At 41.0% G+C, this 15,784-nt stretch overlaps 1 protein-coding gene across 1 annotated transcript in view; it reads right to left on the reverse strand.

The window, feature by feature from the left end:
* Positions 1–4,724, reverse strand: part of MIB1 (MIB E3 ubiquitin protein ligase 1) — a gene marked incomplete at its 5' end in the record, with an annotated part of 124,463 nt that extends 119,739 nt beyond the window's left edge. The window contains one exon of the mRNA XM_080822247.1: positions 4,496–4,724. Within this exon, the coding sequence (XP_080678373.1) occupies positions 4,496–4,724 (229 nt within the window). The remainder of the gene's footprint in view (positions 1–4,495) is intronic.
* Positions 4,725–15,784: the final 11,060 nt, after the last annotated feature.

Genomic DNA, 15,784 nt, shown 5'->3' on the forward strand with positions numbered 1-15,784 from the left:
CTCTGACTAGGGTGAAATATATCTTTTTAAATTTTTATTTCCAGGTTAGCTCTGAGTTAGCTATATGAATAGTTATTAGCTCTTTACTATTAACATCAAATCAAATTTTCACAGCTAGAGGAAAATTTGTATTTAAAATGATCTAATCCATTTATCTCATACATAAAGGAAAAAGCCAGCTAGCTGGCTTCTAACTTCTAACTGAAAATTTTCTCCCATACCTGGTAATGTAATTACCTATGTTGCTCCCAACCACACACTTAGAAGCTAATATTAAAAGGTCGATTTTTCTCATTAAACAAAAGAAGCTTTATAGACGAGGTAAGATTTCAGTAATTTGAATATTGGGTAAGATATGATAGTTAAGTAGATATGACAATGTCGTATCTTCTCCCAAGGGCAGAGCTAGGCTTCGACAGTGTAGGATAATTGGAACTTTGAGCTGCTGTTTAGAACAAAACAAAACAAAACAAAACAAAACAAAAAAAGTAAAAGATTAAGAACCCTGATAAAGTAAAAAAAAATACCACAAGAGTAAGGACAGACAATCTGGAGCTGGAGAATGTGACAGCGTCACATGCAGCTCAAATACTATATGTAATAGTATTTGAAATTTCAGTAAGGTCTGTAGATTAGTTAACAGTATTATACTAATGTTATTTTTCTGGTTTCAATAATTGTAAGATATTAATACTTGAAGATGAGCAAGGGGCAAAAGGGAACTCTTTTTACTGGTTTTGTAATTTTTATAAACCTGAAATTATTTCAGAAAGGTTATTTTTTTAAAGATTTTATTTATTTATTTGACAGGGATCACAAGTAGGCAAAGAGGCAGGCAGAGAGAGAGAGGGGGAAGCTCCCTGCTGACCAGAGAGCCTGATGCCAGGGCTCCATCCCAGGACCCTGGGATCATGACCTGAGCCAAGGCAGAGGCTTTCACCCACTGAGCCACCCAGGTACCCCAAAGTTAAACTTATTTTTATTCTAACTATTATGGAGAGAAATATCAAGTACTGTATATAATAAATATAATACTTAATAAATCTTGAGAATGTAATAAAGTACCAATAGACATCAATTATCAAATATTTTGAAGAAAAAAGAGAAAAGAAAATTGAAAGTAGTATTATAGTCCTGGGGTAAAACCAAATCTAACAGCTTGTGATTTGGTCAATCCTTAAAAAAAAAAAAAATACTGAAGATATTAAATCATAGAAATCAAAATTCATTTCAACAGCACTGCATAAGAAGGCTAGCTACCCTGCATCTAGAAATGCTTTTAAAATGTCTGCTAAAAGAATCAGATGAACAAGATGAATTATTACACACAACAAATTAAATGAGTAAAATTATCTTGTAAATTAAACTGAGATTTTAAAACAATTACCTCTAAAAACATCTGCTTTTATATAAGATAATGAAACTATGACAGATATACCTCACACCACATAGCACACAGACAACATTAATATCCCTTCAAAAACTGCTGTAGTATAGGATTTGTTACACTTTACTCTAGAAAGATATTTAAATTTCCTCATAAACGTGCAATTACCGATACCAAGATGACTCCAAATTATTGAGTTGTGGTGAAATTTTAGCTTGAGCTAGCAAGGTAAAATCTTTTAAGAGTTTGCAGAAACAGGTATATGCCTCATTCCATGTAAAATGTCTGAGTGTAAAGTGCTAAAATGTCTTTGGACAGCAACCAGTCAGTATCTATCAAAATGTTAAATACGTGTACCCCTTGATGCAATTCTATAACAGAAGTACTCAACACATACGCGTAGGATTTATTCTGCGTAACAGTAAATAAGAAGGTCTGAAACAATATAAAATGCCCACCAAGAAAGCACTAGTTAAATACATTATGGTATCTAGTCACTGGAATATTATGCACTTATGAAAGAATAAGATAGACCTACATGTGCTAACATGGAACAATTCCCAATATATTAAGTGGAAGAAACAAAAGTGCAGAACAGAATACAGTTTATTACCATTTGTGCTTTAAAAAGGTAGATTTACAGTATATTAATAAATACGCTTGCAATAAATAGGATATGTAAGAATACACAAGAAACCGGTAACAATGGCTGTCCCTTTTTGTACTGTTGAATCTTTTCTTTTAGGCATGCATATACATCTTTCCCAATGTTTAAATAACCAGTTAAGAAACACAATTTTATGAATTATCTGTTCAAAAAAACTGAGATGACTTGTGTTAGTTTCCTTTTTGTCGCTGCCAATAACAAATAGAAACCCATTTCAGATTTGTTAGGCTTTGTTAAATTCAATCATCAAGCCTTAGAAGTAGCTTATTTATTAATTAACTCAAAACGTATTAAAGACTTTAAAGTTAAGATCTGAAACCATAAAACTCCTAAAAGAAAACACAGGCAGGGGGGGAAAAAAAAAAAGGAAAAGAAAGGAAAGAAAACACAGGCAGTAAGTTCTTTAACAATGATTTTGGCAATGATTTTTTTGGACCTGACACCGAAAACAAAAGGAACAAAAGCAAAAATAAGCAAATGGGACTCCATCAAACTAACGAGTCACTGCACAGCAAAGGAAACCATCAACAAATGAAAGAACTTACTGAATGGGAGAAAAATGCTTGCAAATAATGCATATAACAATTAATATGTAAAATACGTACAGAACTCATACAATTCAACAGCAGAAAAACCAATTTGATTAAAAAATGGACAGAGCATCTGAATATTTTTTCAATGAAGATGGCCAACACACATGAAGAAATGTTCAACATCACGAATCATCATAAAAATGCAAATCAAAACCACAATGAGACATCACCTCACACTAGCTAGAATGGCTACTACCAAAACGACAAGAAACAGCAAAAGATCAAAAATAGAACTACCATAGGATCCAGCAACACTTCTGGGTATCTAGCCAAAGATACGGAAAACACTAATTCAAAAACATATGCATCCTCATGTTCACTGAAGCATTATTTACAATAGCCAAGACAAGGAAACAACCTGTAAGTCCATGGATGGATGAATGGATAAAGAAAATGTGCCCCCCGACACACACACAATGGAATATGAACTCAACCATAAAAAAAGAATTAAATGCTGCCATTTGCAACAATATGGATGGATCTCAAGAACACTGCACCAACTGAAATAAAACAGAGAAAGACATATACCATATGATCTCATTTACACATGGAATCTTTAAAAAAAAAAAAAAAAGGGGGGGTCATAGATACAAAAGCTCAAAGATACAAAGAACAGATTGGTTGCCAGAGGTGGGAGGAAGTGAAATGGGTGAAGGGTGTCAAAAGGTGCAAACTTCCACTTGTAAAGTAAACGTCATGGGATGTAATGTACAGCATGGTGACTATAATTAATAACACTGTGTTGTTGCATATTTGAAAGTTGCTAAGGCAGTAAATCTTAGAAATTCTCATCACAAAGGAAAAAAATTTTAACTATGTAGATTATGGATGCTAACTAGACTTATTGTGATGATCGTTTTGCAATATATATAAATATCAAATCATGTTGTACACAGAAAACTAACAGATGTCAAAGACACCTCAATTTTTTAAAAGTAGTTTATTTATGCATTCTGAAAAGTAACAAATTTTAAGTTTGAACTACTTTCTACTAAAGAGAGTATCATGGACAAATCTGTACAAATATTTTTGATTAAAGTAATCCAAAAAAATAAGGCTAGAGCTTTATTTTATGAGCACAAGCCTTCAGTTTGCCACATTACAAAAAATTCTAGAGTCAGTAACAAACAGATCCCTGATATTTGTGAATCAAGGACCTTGACTCATTGTGCATGAATGGGTAAGTCTCTCATATAACCTAAGAGATGGAATGTTAACGACAAAAACTCAGTGTCTAATCCACTTGGAAAAAGTATTTAACACAAGGAAATGGTTCAACAGCTTGGACTGTTTTTCCCTCTATTGGTAATGAAACAATTTAGATGAAAAATCATTCTACGAGGTCTTAATTAACATTCAGCTACTGAAGTCCAAGTCCTTCTATGTATTATAGGAGGCAATACGTACACTTATACATACATGGTATCTCAACAAATCCGAACTACCAGAGGCCCCTCGGCAATTGTAACCCGTCAACTAAACACCATATGGCTAGGCAAGCCTCTCTTCAGACAGTTATCACTTGGTGGCTGATTAATTTCAATGGGTTATTAGACAGGCCTCTCCAGACCCTTTCCCTAGAGGAGGAGGAGGGGAACAGTCTGTTGTCTTCTCGGTGCTTTGTGCCTTCCAGGCTTGAACGCATCCTGGTGATGGTGCTGCCATCATTTCCCGTGGGGGTAGCGGGGTCTCTTCTGCAAGTTTTTGTTTACCAGGTACTGAACCTAAATCTCTTTGGCTTTCTCCCTTCCTACCGCGGGCTTCTCCCAGGCAGCCCGACGCCCACCCGGCCTCGCCGCTTCCCCGCACGCACGCTCCCAGGCCCTGGGCTAAGCGGCCAAGACTTACCCGTGGGCGCGCTGTCCAGGATGCGCAGGTCGTAGGCCCCGGAGCAGCGGTAGTTGGCGGCGGTGCCGTTGTCCCACACCACCACCACCTCCTCGGGGCTCTCGAAGCTCCGGACCGTGCCCACATGTCCCTCGCCGCCGTCCTGCTTCCCCCACTTCCAGTCCGGGCCGCGCACTACCCGGGCCCCGACCCCTTCCACCATCACCCGGTTATTCCGGGAGTTACTCATCGGGGCCCGGGCGGTGGGCTCCGCCGCTGCCGCCGCCGCCGCCGCCGGGGGGCCCGTGAGGGAGTTGGGCCCGGGCCGGACTCTCGGCGCCGGCGGGAGCGGCAGGGAGCCCCGGGGTACGTGGGAATAACTCACGGGGGCGGCGACGCGGTCCCCACCAAGACCACAACCGCTCTCCAGCCGTCGCCGCCGCCGCCGCGCCCCCCGCTCGGACTGGAGGCCGGACCGCAGCGGCTCAGAGGCGGCGGCGGCGGGCGGGCAGAGGGGAGGGGGCCGTGGGCGGGGACTCCCCCGCTTCCTCCGGGCTCCCCGGCCGGGCTACAGCGACGGCCGCCAGGAAACCACGCTCTCCCCCGGCCGGGAGCGCGGGGAGCGCAGGGGGCCGGGGGAAGCTAGCCCGGGGGAGACGGCGAGGGCAGCGGGGAGCAAGCTTAACTGCCGGCCTTTTTTCTCCCCCAGCCCCTCGCTCCGGGGTGGCCGCCCGACTGCCGGCGCCGCCTCCTCCCCCGTGGACAGCGGTGGTACCTCCCGGCGTCCGGCGAGCGCCCGGGCCCACGGGCCCCCTTCTCTCTGCCCCCGCGCACGCCGCCGCGCTCCGCCCCGCCACAGAGTCCCCGCCGGGCGAGAGCGGCTCCACATCCGGATGCTGACGCACTCAAGGCTGGAGCAGCACCTTCTCTGACTAGGAGAGGGAGCCTCGGCAACAGCAGGGCGGAAAGGGTTTCGGAGAGTCGCGCGACTGGAGAAAGAAAGGAGAAGAAAATCGATCCCTAAGCGTCTTTCCAGGGCCCGATGAGAGTGCGCATGCGCTCGGCCGGAACGCGCGGTGGCGGGGGAGGGGGGGGCGGTGGCGGGTGACGGCCAGCCGGAGCCTGAGGCGCTGGAGGGGCGGCTGAACGGGGTTGTGGCCTACGGGTGGTGCGGCGCGCCCCATTGGCTGTGAGAAAAGGGGCGGAGAAAGAAATCCGTCCCACCCTCCCGGAGGTGGGGCTGGAGGAAATCTAGATGAGGCTGGGGTAAGACGACACGGGCACTGAAACCAGGTAGCTGTGATGAGGTCGGTCTTTAAGTTGTAGTGTACATAGCTGTACAATGTGAACTGGGGATTCCGTGTTGTTTTAGTCGTCTTTTTTTAATGGGATCTGAAGTAGGACAGATTATAGCACAGATAAGGACGACGTGTATTTTTGTATGTGTAAATTTCAAACATATCAAACTGGACTGGGTGATTAGGGATGTATTTTTAAGCTGAGTAGAATGGTGTTGAGTGTGAGCTACGTGCAAAGTCCTTTGAAAGGTGTGTCTTGCCTTCCTGCGGAGTCAGGGTGCTAAGTAGACCAAACAGTACAAGCTCCTGAAAGAGTTTACATGTACCTTGCCCACTGATAAGCCCCTCCACCCTAGACGTGATTCAGCCCTTGAATACAAAAGACAATCTTGGAAGGAAAATAAGAGGGCCATAAGAGTGGTTTCTGGCTGCCCTTACTTAAATAACATTATGGTGTGTAAGATTTAAAACCATTGTTTTTCAGCCCAGCATGGAGGCATTGTTGCTTTTCCTGAGAGTCACACAAGCCGGAATACTCCCACAGAATCAAATAACCAAGTAGAAAGACAATAATCCAGTGGAAAGAAAGGAGGTGTAAAATGTGACCTATTATTATGTTGTAAAATAAATAAAATATTCTTAATTTTTCATGTAAATAAAACTGAGGAAAATACCAATATGGAATCCCCAAGACCAAATAGAGCTAATTTGAGAGACTAAACATGATTTAAAATATTTGTTCAGAATAGGCCAGTCAAATTTCTAGTCTGTTTTAAAATATTTTCACCCCAGAAATTTAAAATGTGCTTTTGCCAGAGCTACTCAATTGCAGCTATTCAATTAAGGACACTATTAGTATTTCAGCTCTGCCAACTCTTACTTCTCTCTCTGGGATCTTTTCTGGTTTCCTTCCTTTCAGGATAACCAATTAGATTAATCAATTGAATTAATAGTAGATAAAAATATTCTGGAGGGGCACTTGAGTGACTCATTTACTTAAACTCCCAACTCGATCTCAGCTCAGGCCTTGATCTCTGGGTCATGAGTTAAAGCCATGCACTGGGCTTCACTCTGGGTGTGGAGCCTACTTTTTTTTTTTTTTTTAAGATTTTATTTATTTATTTATCTGACAGAGAGAGACACAGCGAGAGAGAGAACCCAAGCAGGGGGTGTGGGAGAGAGAGAAGCAGGCTCCCCACCGAGCAGAGAGCCCGATGCGGGGCTCGATCCCAGAACCCCAGGATCATGACCCGAGCCGAAGGCAGAGGCTTAACGACTGAGCCACCCAGGTGCCCCGAGCCTACTTTTTAAAAAAAAATTTTTTTGGAAAAAAAATATAGCTACTATCCACGTTATACTTATGATTGACTTTGTAAATTAAGTTGATTCAAGTAAAGGCCAATTCGTCATAGTGCAGCCTTACATTTTATATCAAGCACAGCATATTAATAATGGCTTTCCACATATTTAATTGTATTTAGCTCACCCAGGAGTTTTATACTAAAATGTAATCAAATATTTAGAAAGGCTTTTGTTTTTGATACCAAAGATTAGTTATAATAACTTTGAATTTTATTTGCCCTTAAAATGAAAAGGGATCCTAAGAAATGATCTAGCCCAGTGGTTTTCTTTTCTCCCTAAACATCCCCACAGACCATCTGTTCTTATCTATACATTTGATCAATGAAGGGAGCTAGGTAGTGAAGCAATAAAGCAAGGCTAGAGCCTACCTGTAGTCTTTCCTTCCTTTTGCCTTTTGCAGGGGCTCTACAGGAACTACTCAAAACCTCTGGAGTATAAGTGAGCATAAGTATGAAACCTCAAATTAGCCCAGTCCCCATATTTGATAAAAAGAAATTGAGGTCAGGACTGATTAAGTAGTAACTTGTCCAGGATTACAGAGGAAGTTCAGACCTACAGCTTAGACTATATCTATCTAATACTGTATGTATTTCTTTATGTTAAATATTCTCTTATCCATCATTCCCTTATTAAATATATTGTGACTTTATAACACTATCATGTTGGTAGCACTATTTCAAGACTAAATACAGTTTGCCAATGGTCTCTAGGTAATTTCGATTATACATGTTTTCAGTACAAAATCTTTGAACATGTACTTCCAATATATGTACTTATTTGTGCACAAATTATATGTGTACTACCATATAGGTGTAACAAAATATACTCAAAAATCAAAATTATAGACATACCTCAGGGATATTGCAGGTTCAGTTCCAGACCACTACATTAAGTAAGTATTGCAATAAAGTAAGTCAAATAAATTTTTTGGCTTCCCCATGCATATAAAAGTTATGTTTACACTGCACTGTAGGCTATTAAGTGTACAATAGCATTATGTCTTTAAAAATGTACATACCCTAATTTAAAAAGTACTTTATTGCTAAAAAGAAAAAGAAAAAAGCTAACCATCATCTGAAATCTGAACTTTCAGGAAGTTGTACTCTTGCTGGTGGAAGATCTTGCCTTTACACTGATAGCTGCTGATTGATCAGGGTAGTGGTTGCTTTAGGTTCAGGTGGCTGTGGCAATTTCTTAAATTAAGGCAACAATGACTTTTCCCTTCCACAAACAATTGCTCTGTAGCATGCAATGCTGTTTGATAGCATTTTACCCACAGGGGAAGTTATTTCAAAATTCGAGTCAGCCCTCTCAATGAGCAGTAATATTTTGAAGGGATTTTTTTTTCCTGAGCAGTAGATCTCAACAGTAGCCTTAATATTCAGTAAACCATATTGTAAACAGATGTGCTATCATCCAGGCTTTGTGTTCCCTTTATAGAGCACAGGCTGAGTGATTTAGCATAATTCTTCAAAGCCCTAGGATTGTCAGAATGGTCAAGGACATTGGCTTCAACTTAAAGTCACCAGCTGCAATAGCCCTAACAAGACAGTCAGCCTGTCCTTAAAGGCTTTGAAGCTGGGCACTGACTGCTCCTAACTGTGAAAAGTCTGAATAGCATCTTCTTCCAAAAGAAGGCTATTTTCTATATTGAAGCACTGTCGTTCAGTGTAGCCGCCTTCATTAATGATCTTACCAAGATCTTCTGGGTCACTTGGGGCAGCTTCTCCATCAGCACTTGCTGCTTCACCTTGCACTGTGACGTAATGGAGGCGGCTTCTTGCCTTAAACCTCATGAACCACCTTGTGCCAGCTTCAGACTTTTCTTCTACAGCTTCCTCACCTCTCTTGGCCTTCCCAGGACTGAAGAGAGTCGGGGCTTTGCTCAGGATTAGGCTTTGGCTTAAGGGAATGTTGTGGCTGGTTTGATCTTCTATCCAGACTACTCAAACTTTCTCCATCTCAGCAATAGAGCTTTTTCATTTTCTTATCATTTGTGTGTTCACTGATTTAGCACCTTTAACTTCCTTCAAAAACCTTTCCTTTGCATTGACAACTTGGCTATCTGGCAAAAAAAGCCTAGCTTTCAACCTAGCTCAGCTTTCAACATGCCTTCCTCACTAAGGTGAATCATTTCTAGCTTTTGATTTAAAATGAAATGTGTGTGACTCTTCCTTTCACTTAAACACTTAGAGGTCACTGCAGGGTTATTAGTTGGTCCACTTTCACTATTACTGTGTCTCAAGGAATATGGAGGCACCTAGTAGAGGGAGAGAAATGGAGGAAAAGCTGGTCAGTAGAGCAGTCAGATCACACACAACATTTATCACATAAGTTCACCATCTCTGTGGGTAGAGTCTGTGTGGTAACATCAACAGTCACTGATCACAGATCACCATAACAAATAAAATAATGGTGAAAAAAATTTGAAATATTGTGAGAGGTACCAAAATGTGATACAGAGATAAGAAGGGAGCAAATGATGTTGGAAAAATGGCACCAATGGATTTGCCCAGCACAAAGGTTGCCACAAACCTACAATTTGTTTAAAGGAAAAAAAAAAAAAAGACAACATCTGTGAGGCATAATAAAGCAAAGTTCACTAAAACAAGGTATGCCTGTAAAAGATGGTAAGATACAAAATATACAGAAAAATATTGCATACTTCCTTTCCTTCCTCCAATAGATCATCTTCTGTATCCCTAGATGTTTAAATTGGTATTCTCCAAGGTAGACAAACCCCACTTTGGAGACCACTGTGTCATATATGTGTCTGTCATGTTTAGAATAGTTATTTTGTGCACATATTTGTTTATCTGCCCATTTGTTCAGAAACATTTTGGGTCATTCAAAACTAGAAAGATTCTTATTCTAATCATAAGTAAGATAAAATAAATAAATCCCTGTCCCAGAAATAAAGTGGTTTTGTATTTCACCTACTATTTCTTACTATTGTGAACAAATTTCTGGCTGCTTTACAATTTTTTAAAAAGATTTTATTTATTTATTTGACAGAGATCATAAGTAGGCAGAGAGGCAGGCAGAGAGAGAGGGGAAGAAGCAGGCTCCCCGCTGAGCAGAAAACCCCATGTGGGGCTCTGGCTCACTCCCAGGACCCTGGGATCATGACCTGAGCCGAAGGCAGAGGCTTTAATGCATTGAGCCACCCAGGTGCCCCCGCTTTACAATTTATAAAGATGTAGAATATTTGGAGAGTAACTATAGAGGAATAACACTATCTGCCGTAACAAATAGACCCAAAACTTGTAAAAACTCTAATACAATTAAGTTTTATTTTCCATTCATGTCATAGTTTAACACTTTCCTCCACATGGTGATTCAGAGACTCATGCTGTTGTTCCATGATCCCTCTAAGGTTATCTATGTATAGCTGAAGGAAGCAGGGAAGAGTGTAAAGGGGGGGCATACTCACCTCTCAAAAGTCTTGGCCCCAAAATGACATATATTACTCTGTTACATCCCATCATCTAGAATTCAGCCACATCTAATTGCAGGGGAAGAAAAATGTAGCCTAGCTGTGCACCCAAGAAGAAAAGTGCATCCATATACACTTAGGAAAACATAAATCACTCCAAATATTCAAACAGAAGGAATTTAATGTAGCATGTTGTTTGCAAAAGTATCAGAGAAGCTGCAGAAGCAAAGACAGATTAAGGGCTGTGGGAAAACACTACCTGTTCCCTCCCCCAAGGACTAAAGGAGAAGAAGAGGAAATGATGTTACCTAGGACCCATAATCACTGTGTCCTTGAGCTGCTGATGTTGGAACTTCTTTTGTTTTACAATAAGCCAAGAGCCAACACTCATACTGAAGCTGCAGGAGACTGGCGACCCAGTGTTGCCTACTGCTTTCATTACCACAGCCAGAGTCAGAGCTCCATGAGTGCTGGATACACTGTACTGCCACGCTTCTGGAACTGCCCTGCCTGAGTAGGCACCCAGCAGCTACAGGGAGCTCCAATAGAATCAGGAAACCAAAAAATGGCTTCTCCTTGCATCAGTTGGTCTCTCATTAGTCTACCACAAATGACAGGACTATTCTACCCTTTTGGGTACTCAGTGCCATTCTCACTGTTCTGCCATATTTAAACTTAATATAACAAAGAAATAACTTCACACATTTGTCTAAGAGGATGCAACTATGTTACTTAAAATGAAAATACCTTCACCTCTCTCCTGCAGAAAGAGAAAGCATAAAGTCCTATTCATGACCATATACATATCTGGAAGATATTAATTCCACTTCTGGTTCATAATCCCTCCTGGATGCCCTATAACCCACATTAAAGTTAACAACCACCCACAAAATTGACAGATGATTTGCTAGGTGGACCAAGAAAAAAGAGAGAAGATTTAAACAACCACCAGCACTCTGTATATAAAACAGTAGGAGAAATGAAAAGGAGGAGTGATTTTTTTTAGATTTTTATTTATTTTATTTGACAGATAGAGAACACAAGTAGGCAGAGCAGCAGACAGAGGGAGAGGGAGACGCAGGCTCATTGCTGAGCAGGGAGCCTGATGCAGGGCTCAAACACAGGACCCGGGGATCATGACCTGAGCTGAAGGCAGTGCTTAACCAACTGAGCCACCCAGGCACCCCAGGGGAGTGAATTTATACATAACATTATACATTTTATACACATCATTATACTTATACATAACATACATACAATTGATTTTATATATAACAAGTGTTATATGTTGGATTATGTTCTCCAAAATGATAGGTTGAAGTCCTAACTCCTGATACCTGTGAATTTGACCTTATTTTGAAGAATAGTCTTTGTAGATATAATCAATTTAAGATGAGGTTATAATGGAAAAGAATGGGCCCTAAATCCAGCCACTGGATTGAAAATCGAAGAAGGGAGAAGGAGATTTGGATGCGCAGACATAAGAAGGCCATGTGATAAAGAAGGCCAAGAATGAAAAAAAAAAAAAAAAGAAGGCCAAGATTGGAGTGATGGATGCCCTCTAAGACAAGAACGCCAAGGATTGCCAGCAGGTACCAGAACAAGAAAGAAACAAGGGAGAATTCTTCCTAGAGCCTTGAAAGAGCAAGCATGGCTCTGCCAACACCTGGGTTTTGGATTTCTAGCCTCCAGAGCTGTGAAAGAATTTTCATTGTTTTAATCTACCAAATTTGTGGTAATTTCTTACAGCACTCCTAGAAAACTAATACAAAAAGAAAAGAAGACAATAAGCATAGCTGTTAATGTGCTCATTTTTGTTACTGTTCATAAGGCCATAGTTGATATTTATAGTTCCCTCTTCCCAATAGACGGCCCATATTTACTTTTCCCTCAGCTAGCACGTCAACTGATCGGAGTCCCATTCCTGGCGGGTGGTCCAATCTTCATTCCTAAGGACTTCATTCTCAGTCCTTGGTGGGTTGTTGTAGTCTGATAGTTAATTTTGACTAGGCTACAAAGTACCAGACTTCAGACCAAACATTATTCTGGGTGTATCTTGTAAGGATGTTTCTGGATGAGATGAACATTTGAATAGGTAAACTGAGTAAAGCAGATTGCTGTCCCTAATGTAGGTGGGCCTCATCCAGCCAACTGAACACCTAAACAAAACACAAAGTCTGAATAGGAGAGAGCTCTTCCTGCCCTACTACTTGAGCTGGAACATTGTTTCATTTTGTTTTTCTGGCCTTTGGACTCAGCCTCAACCAACAACTCTTCTTGGGTCTTGAGGCTGTGTGCTTTCAGAGTAAAACTTATATCATCGGGTCTCCTGGTTTTCAGGCCTTAGGACTCAAACTTACACATCACTTCTCTCGGGTCTCCAGCTTCCCAACTGGAGATCTTAGGATTTCCCCCATAATTATGTGCACCAAATCCTCATAATAAATCCCTTTACACACACGCACACGCTATGGATTTTGTTTTTCTGAGGAACCCTAACTAGTACATGTAGTCTACCATTAAATTTTACTAGAACATGAAATAACAATACTAAAATGGGACCCAGAGAATCTCTAAATTCCAAACATGGTCCTTCTTAACATTTTCTGTATCAGAAATCCCATTTCCATGTAATAATTGGAACCAATCACCCAATCAATACAGTAACTCTTTTCTTTGCCTGTTGGTTCAATGGCTTGAGGAATCTAAAATGTTCAAATGGCAGTCCTAGTGGCCAATTCAGTGGAATTATTATTACATGGCTGGTGGAAACATTTCTCACTTGGGAAATACATTCATGAAACCAGTAAATAAAGTTGTAAAGACAGAAATCAAAAACAGTTCTCAGGATGGAGAATACTATAATAGTGAAAAGAGCCGTGTCAACCCCTTGATTCCTGAATCTATCAATTCTGACTATGGGAATACTATATACTGATCACCTGTTCAAAGCATATCTCACTTGGTATTCCATGGTCAGGCATTTGTCAATCATAATTCAGGAGCGAACAGGAGCTATTTTTGGAAAGGAAAATATGTATTGACAGAAGAGGGCATAATTTTGCTCTAAAATCCTAGAGTTTTGCACTGGGCTTCTGCTTTCAGCATTTGACAGGATGCATATAGTATCTCCACATGTCACAGATATTGACAACATTGGCTGCCCTAGGTTATGTGGCCCACAAGGCAGACAAGCTTGACCTGAGCCCAGGCCTACTGCAGAATATTTTCTTGCTTTGGGACCTACTCAAAAGTGGCTTATGGGACAGAGCAATACAAATGTGATATATCTTGCCTGTAAAATCCAAAAAGGAAGGCCCAAGCATTTTATTTCTTCCTTAGCAGCTAACAGTACAATTTGCAGCAATTTGCCTCATATTTTATTTTTTTTAAAGATTTTATTTATTTATTTGACAGAGATCACAAGTAGGCAGAGAAGCAGGCAGAGAGAGAGAGAGAGAGAGGAGGAAGCAGGCTCCCTGCTGAGCAGAGAGCCTGATGCAGGACTCAATCCCAGGACCCTGAGATCATGACCTGAGCTGAAGGCAGAGGCTTAACCCACTGAGCCACCCAGGTACCCCATGCCTCATATTTTAGAAAGGATAGTCTGATATGCTCCATTACTACTGGACTCCTGGCAACTTCACTAAAGTAGTAAGACCTAAATTTTCTTGAAGTATATCTCCCACCCCCTGGTATGCATGGGTCATACTACTGCATCTAGGCTTCTTGACACTTCTAGCCCATCAAGTCAAATCAGTACAATGTCATAACTGTAAGGGAGCCTCGGTAACCTAGATTATGACAGAGAACAGTACGTAGCCCCAAGGGAAGTCTGCTACCACAACTAGGTGAGAGCAATATGTCTGTGAGGCTACTTGTTCAGTGTTACTGATTTTAAAAAGCCCTTGCCAGGTCAACAGCTGCAAAAGCAGGAGCTGTGTGTTGATATACTCCATTTACAAGGCCACATAAAAAAATAAAAATAAAAATAAATAAAGAGGACCCATCTAAAATAGCTATAATTTAGTCACTGCCTGACAAAATTTACAATAATACACAAGAGCCATCATCCTTTCTGGGTTCAATAGCAGGTTAACTAGGGAAGTGATAGGAATCACTATCTTCATTCAAGTCTTTGATAGCGACTCCAATCTCTGCAGTCCCTCCAGGAATGTGGTTAATGCTTTTGATTTATTGTTGCAGTAAGAAAAGGCAATCACAGAACTTCCATTAAGACTTTTTACTATTGTGTTTCACTGGGTAGATGAGGGAGCCAATACGCATATTCCTCCAGCTGCCAGATTGGTCTACTCCAACTACACATCCAGAAATCATACAATGTACTAGCGTCCAAACTGGATTAACCATGTGAGGTTCATGACCACCACCCTGACTGATGGATTTTAATACTTGAGTGCCCACGGGCATTGCCAAACTCATAGCTGATACACAGGAACTTCTAAAAGGGAAACATCCCTTTCCCTCATGCCCCTTAACTCTGGAAAATGGTAGCTGGTTCGTTTTGTGGAGAAAAAAAGGAGGAAAGAAGAATTATAGGATAAAGTTATGGCTGTGCCACAGGGTCCATTCTCCTGAGGACCCACCTCCTCTTCATTCAAGGTCCTGTGAAATGGCTTACATTCATACACTGGATAAAAGGCCATGGCTTATGTGGTAACTCAAGTCAGGTCTCTGTCAACTAGAACTAGAGTTTTTCTCATTGTATAGATTAAAACGTACTTAAGCAAGGTTCCTATCTATTTAATTCACCATGATTAATTGCCACCGCGAAAAACCTATGTAAATTACCACATTCTGATTTTCACTCTGGTCCTATTGCCCTTTTTAGTAACCGCATTCACCTAGCCTCTAATCGTTAAGCATTGATAACTGGCCTCTGCTATTCTGGCAGAAAATCAAGGAACCCATTTCAGTGGTGAAATCTCCCACCATCATCCATGAGATGCAGATGGCAGCTGTCAATGAGCTCTTTAAAGATGCTGGTGATCCCCTCATCAGCGCAGTTCTCATTATCTTAATGAAGAATGTCCTCTAGGATAACTTTCCTGCTCCTGAAGTTTTGGGGTTCCTTCCTTGAAATTATACCAGGGAATTTCTGACATCTCAACCTACTGAAAGTAAGCCACCATTAAGTCTAGTTTTCTCAAGCAAACTGGTGCTCGAGCTACACATTGTATCTGAAAACTCTGG

Source organism: Martes martes, assembly GCF_963455335.1.
Source record: "Martes martes genome assembly, chromosome: 13".
In the NCBI taxonomy this organism is placed as follows: Eukaryota; Metazoa; Chordata; class Mammalia; order Carnivora; family Mustelidae; genus Martes; species Martes martes.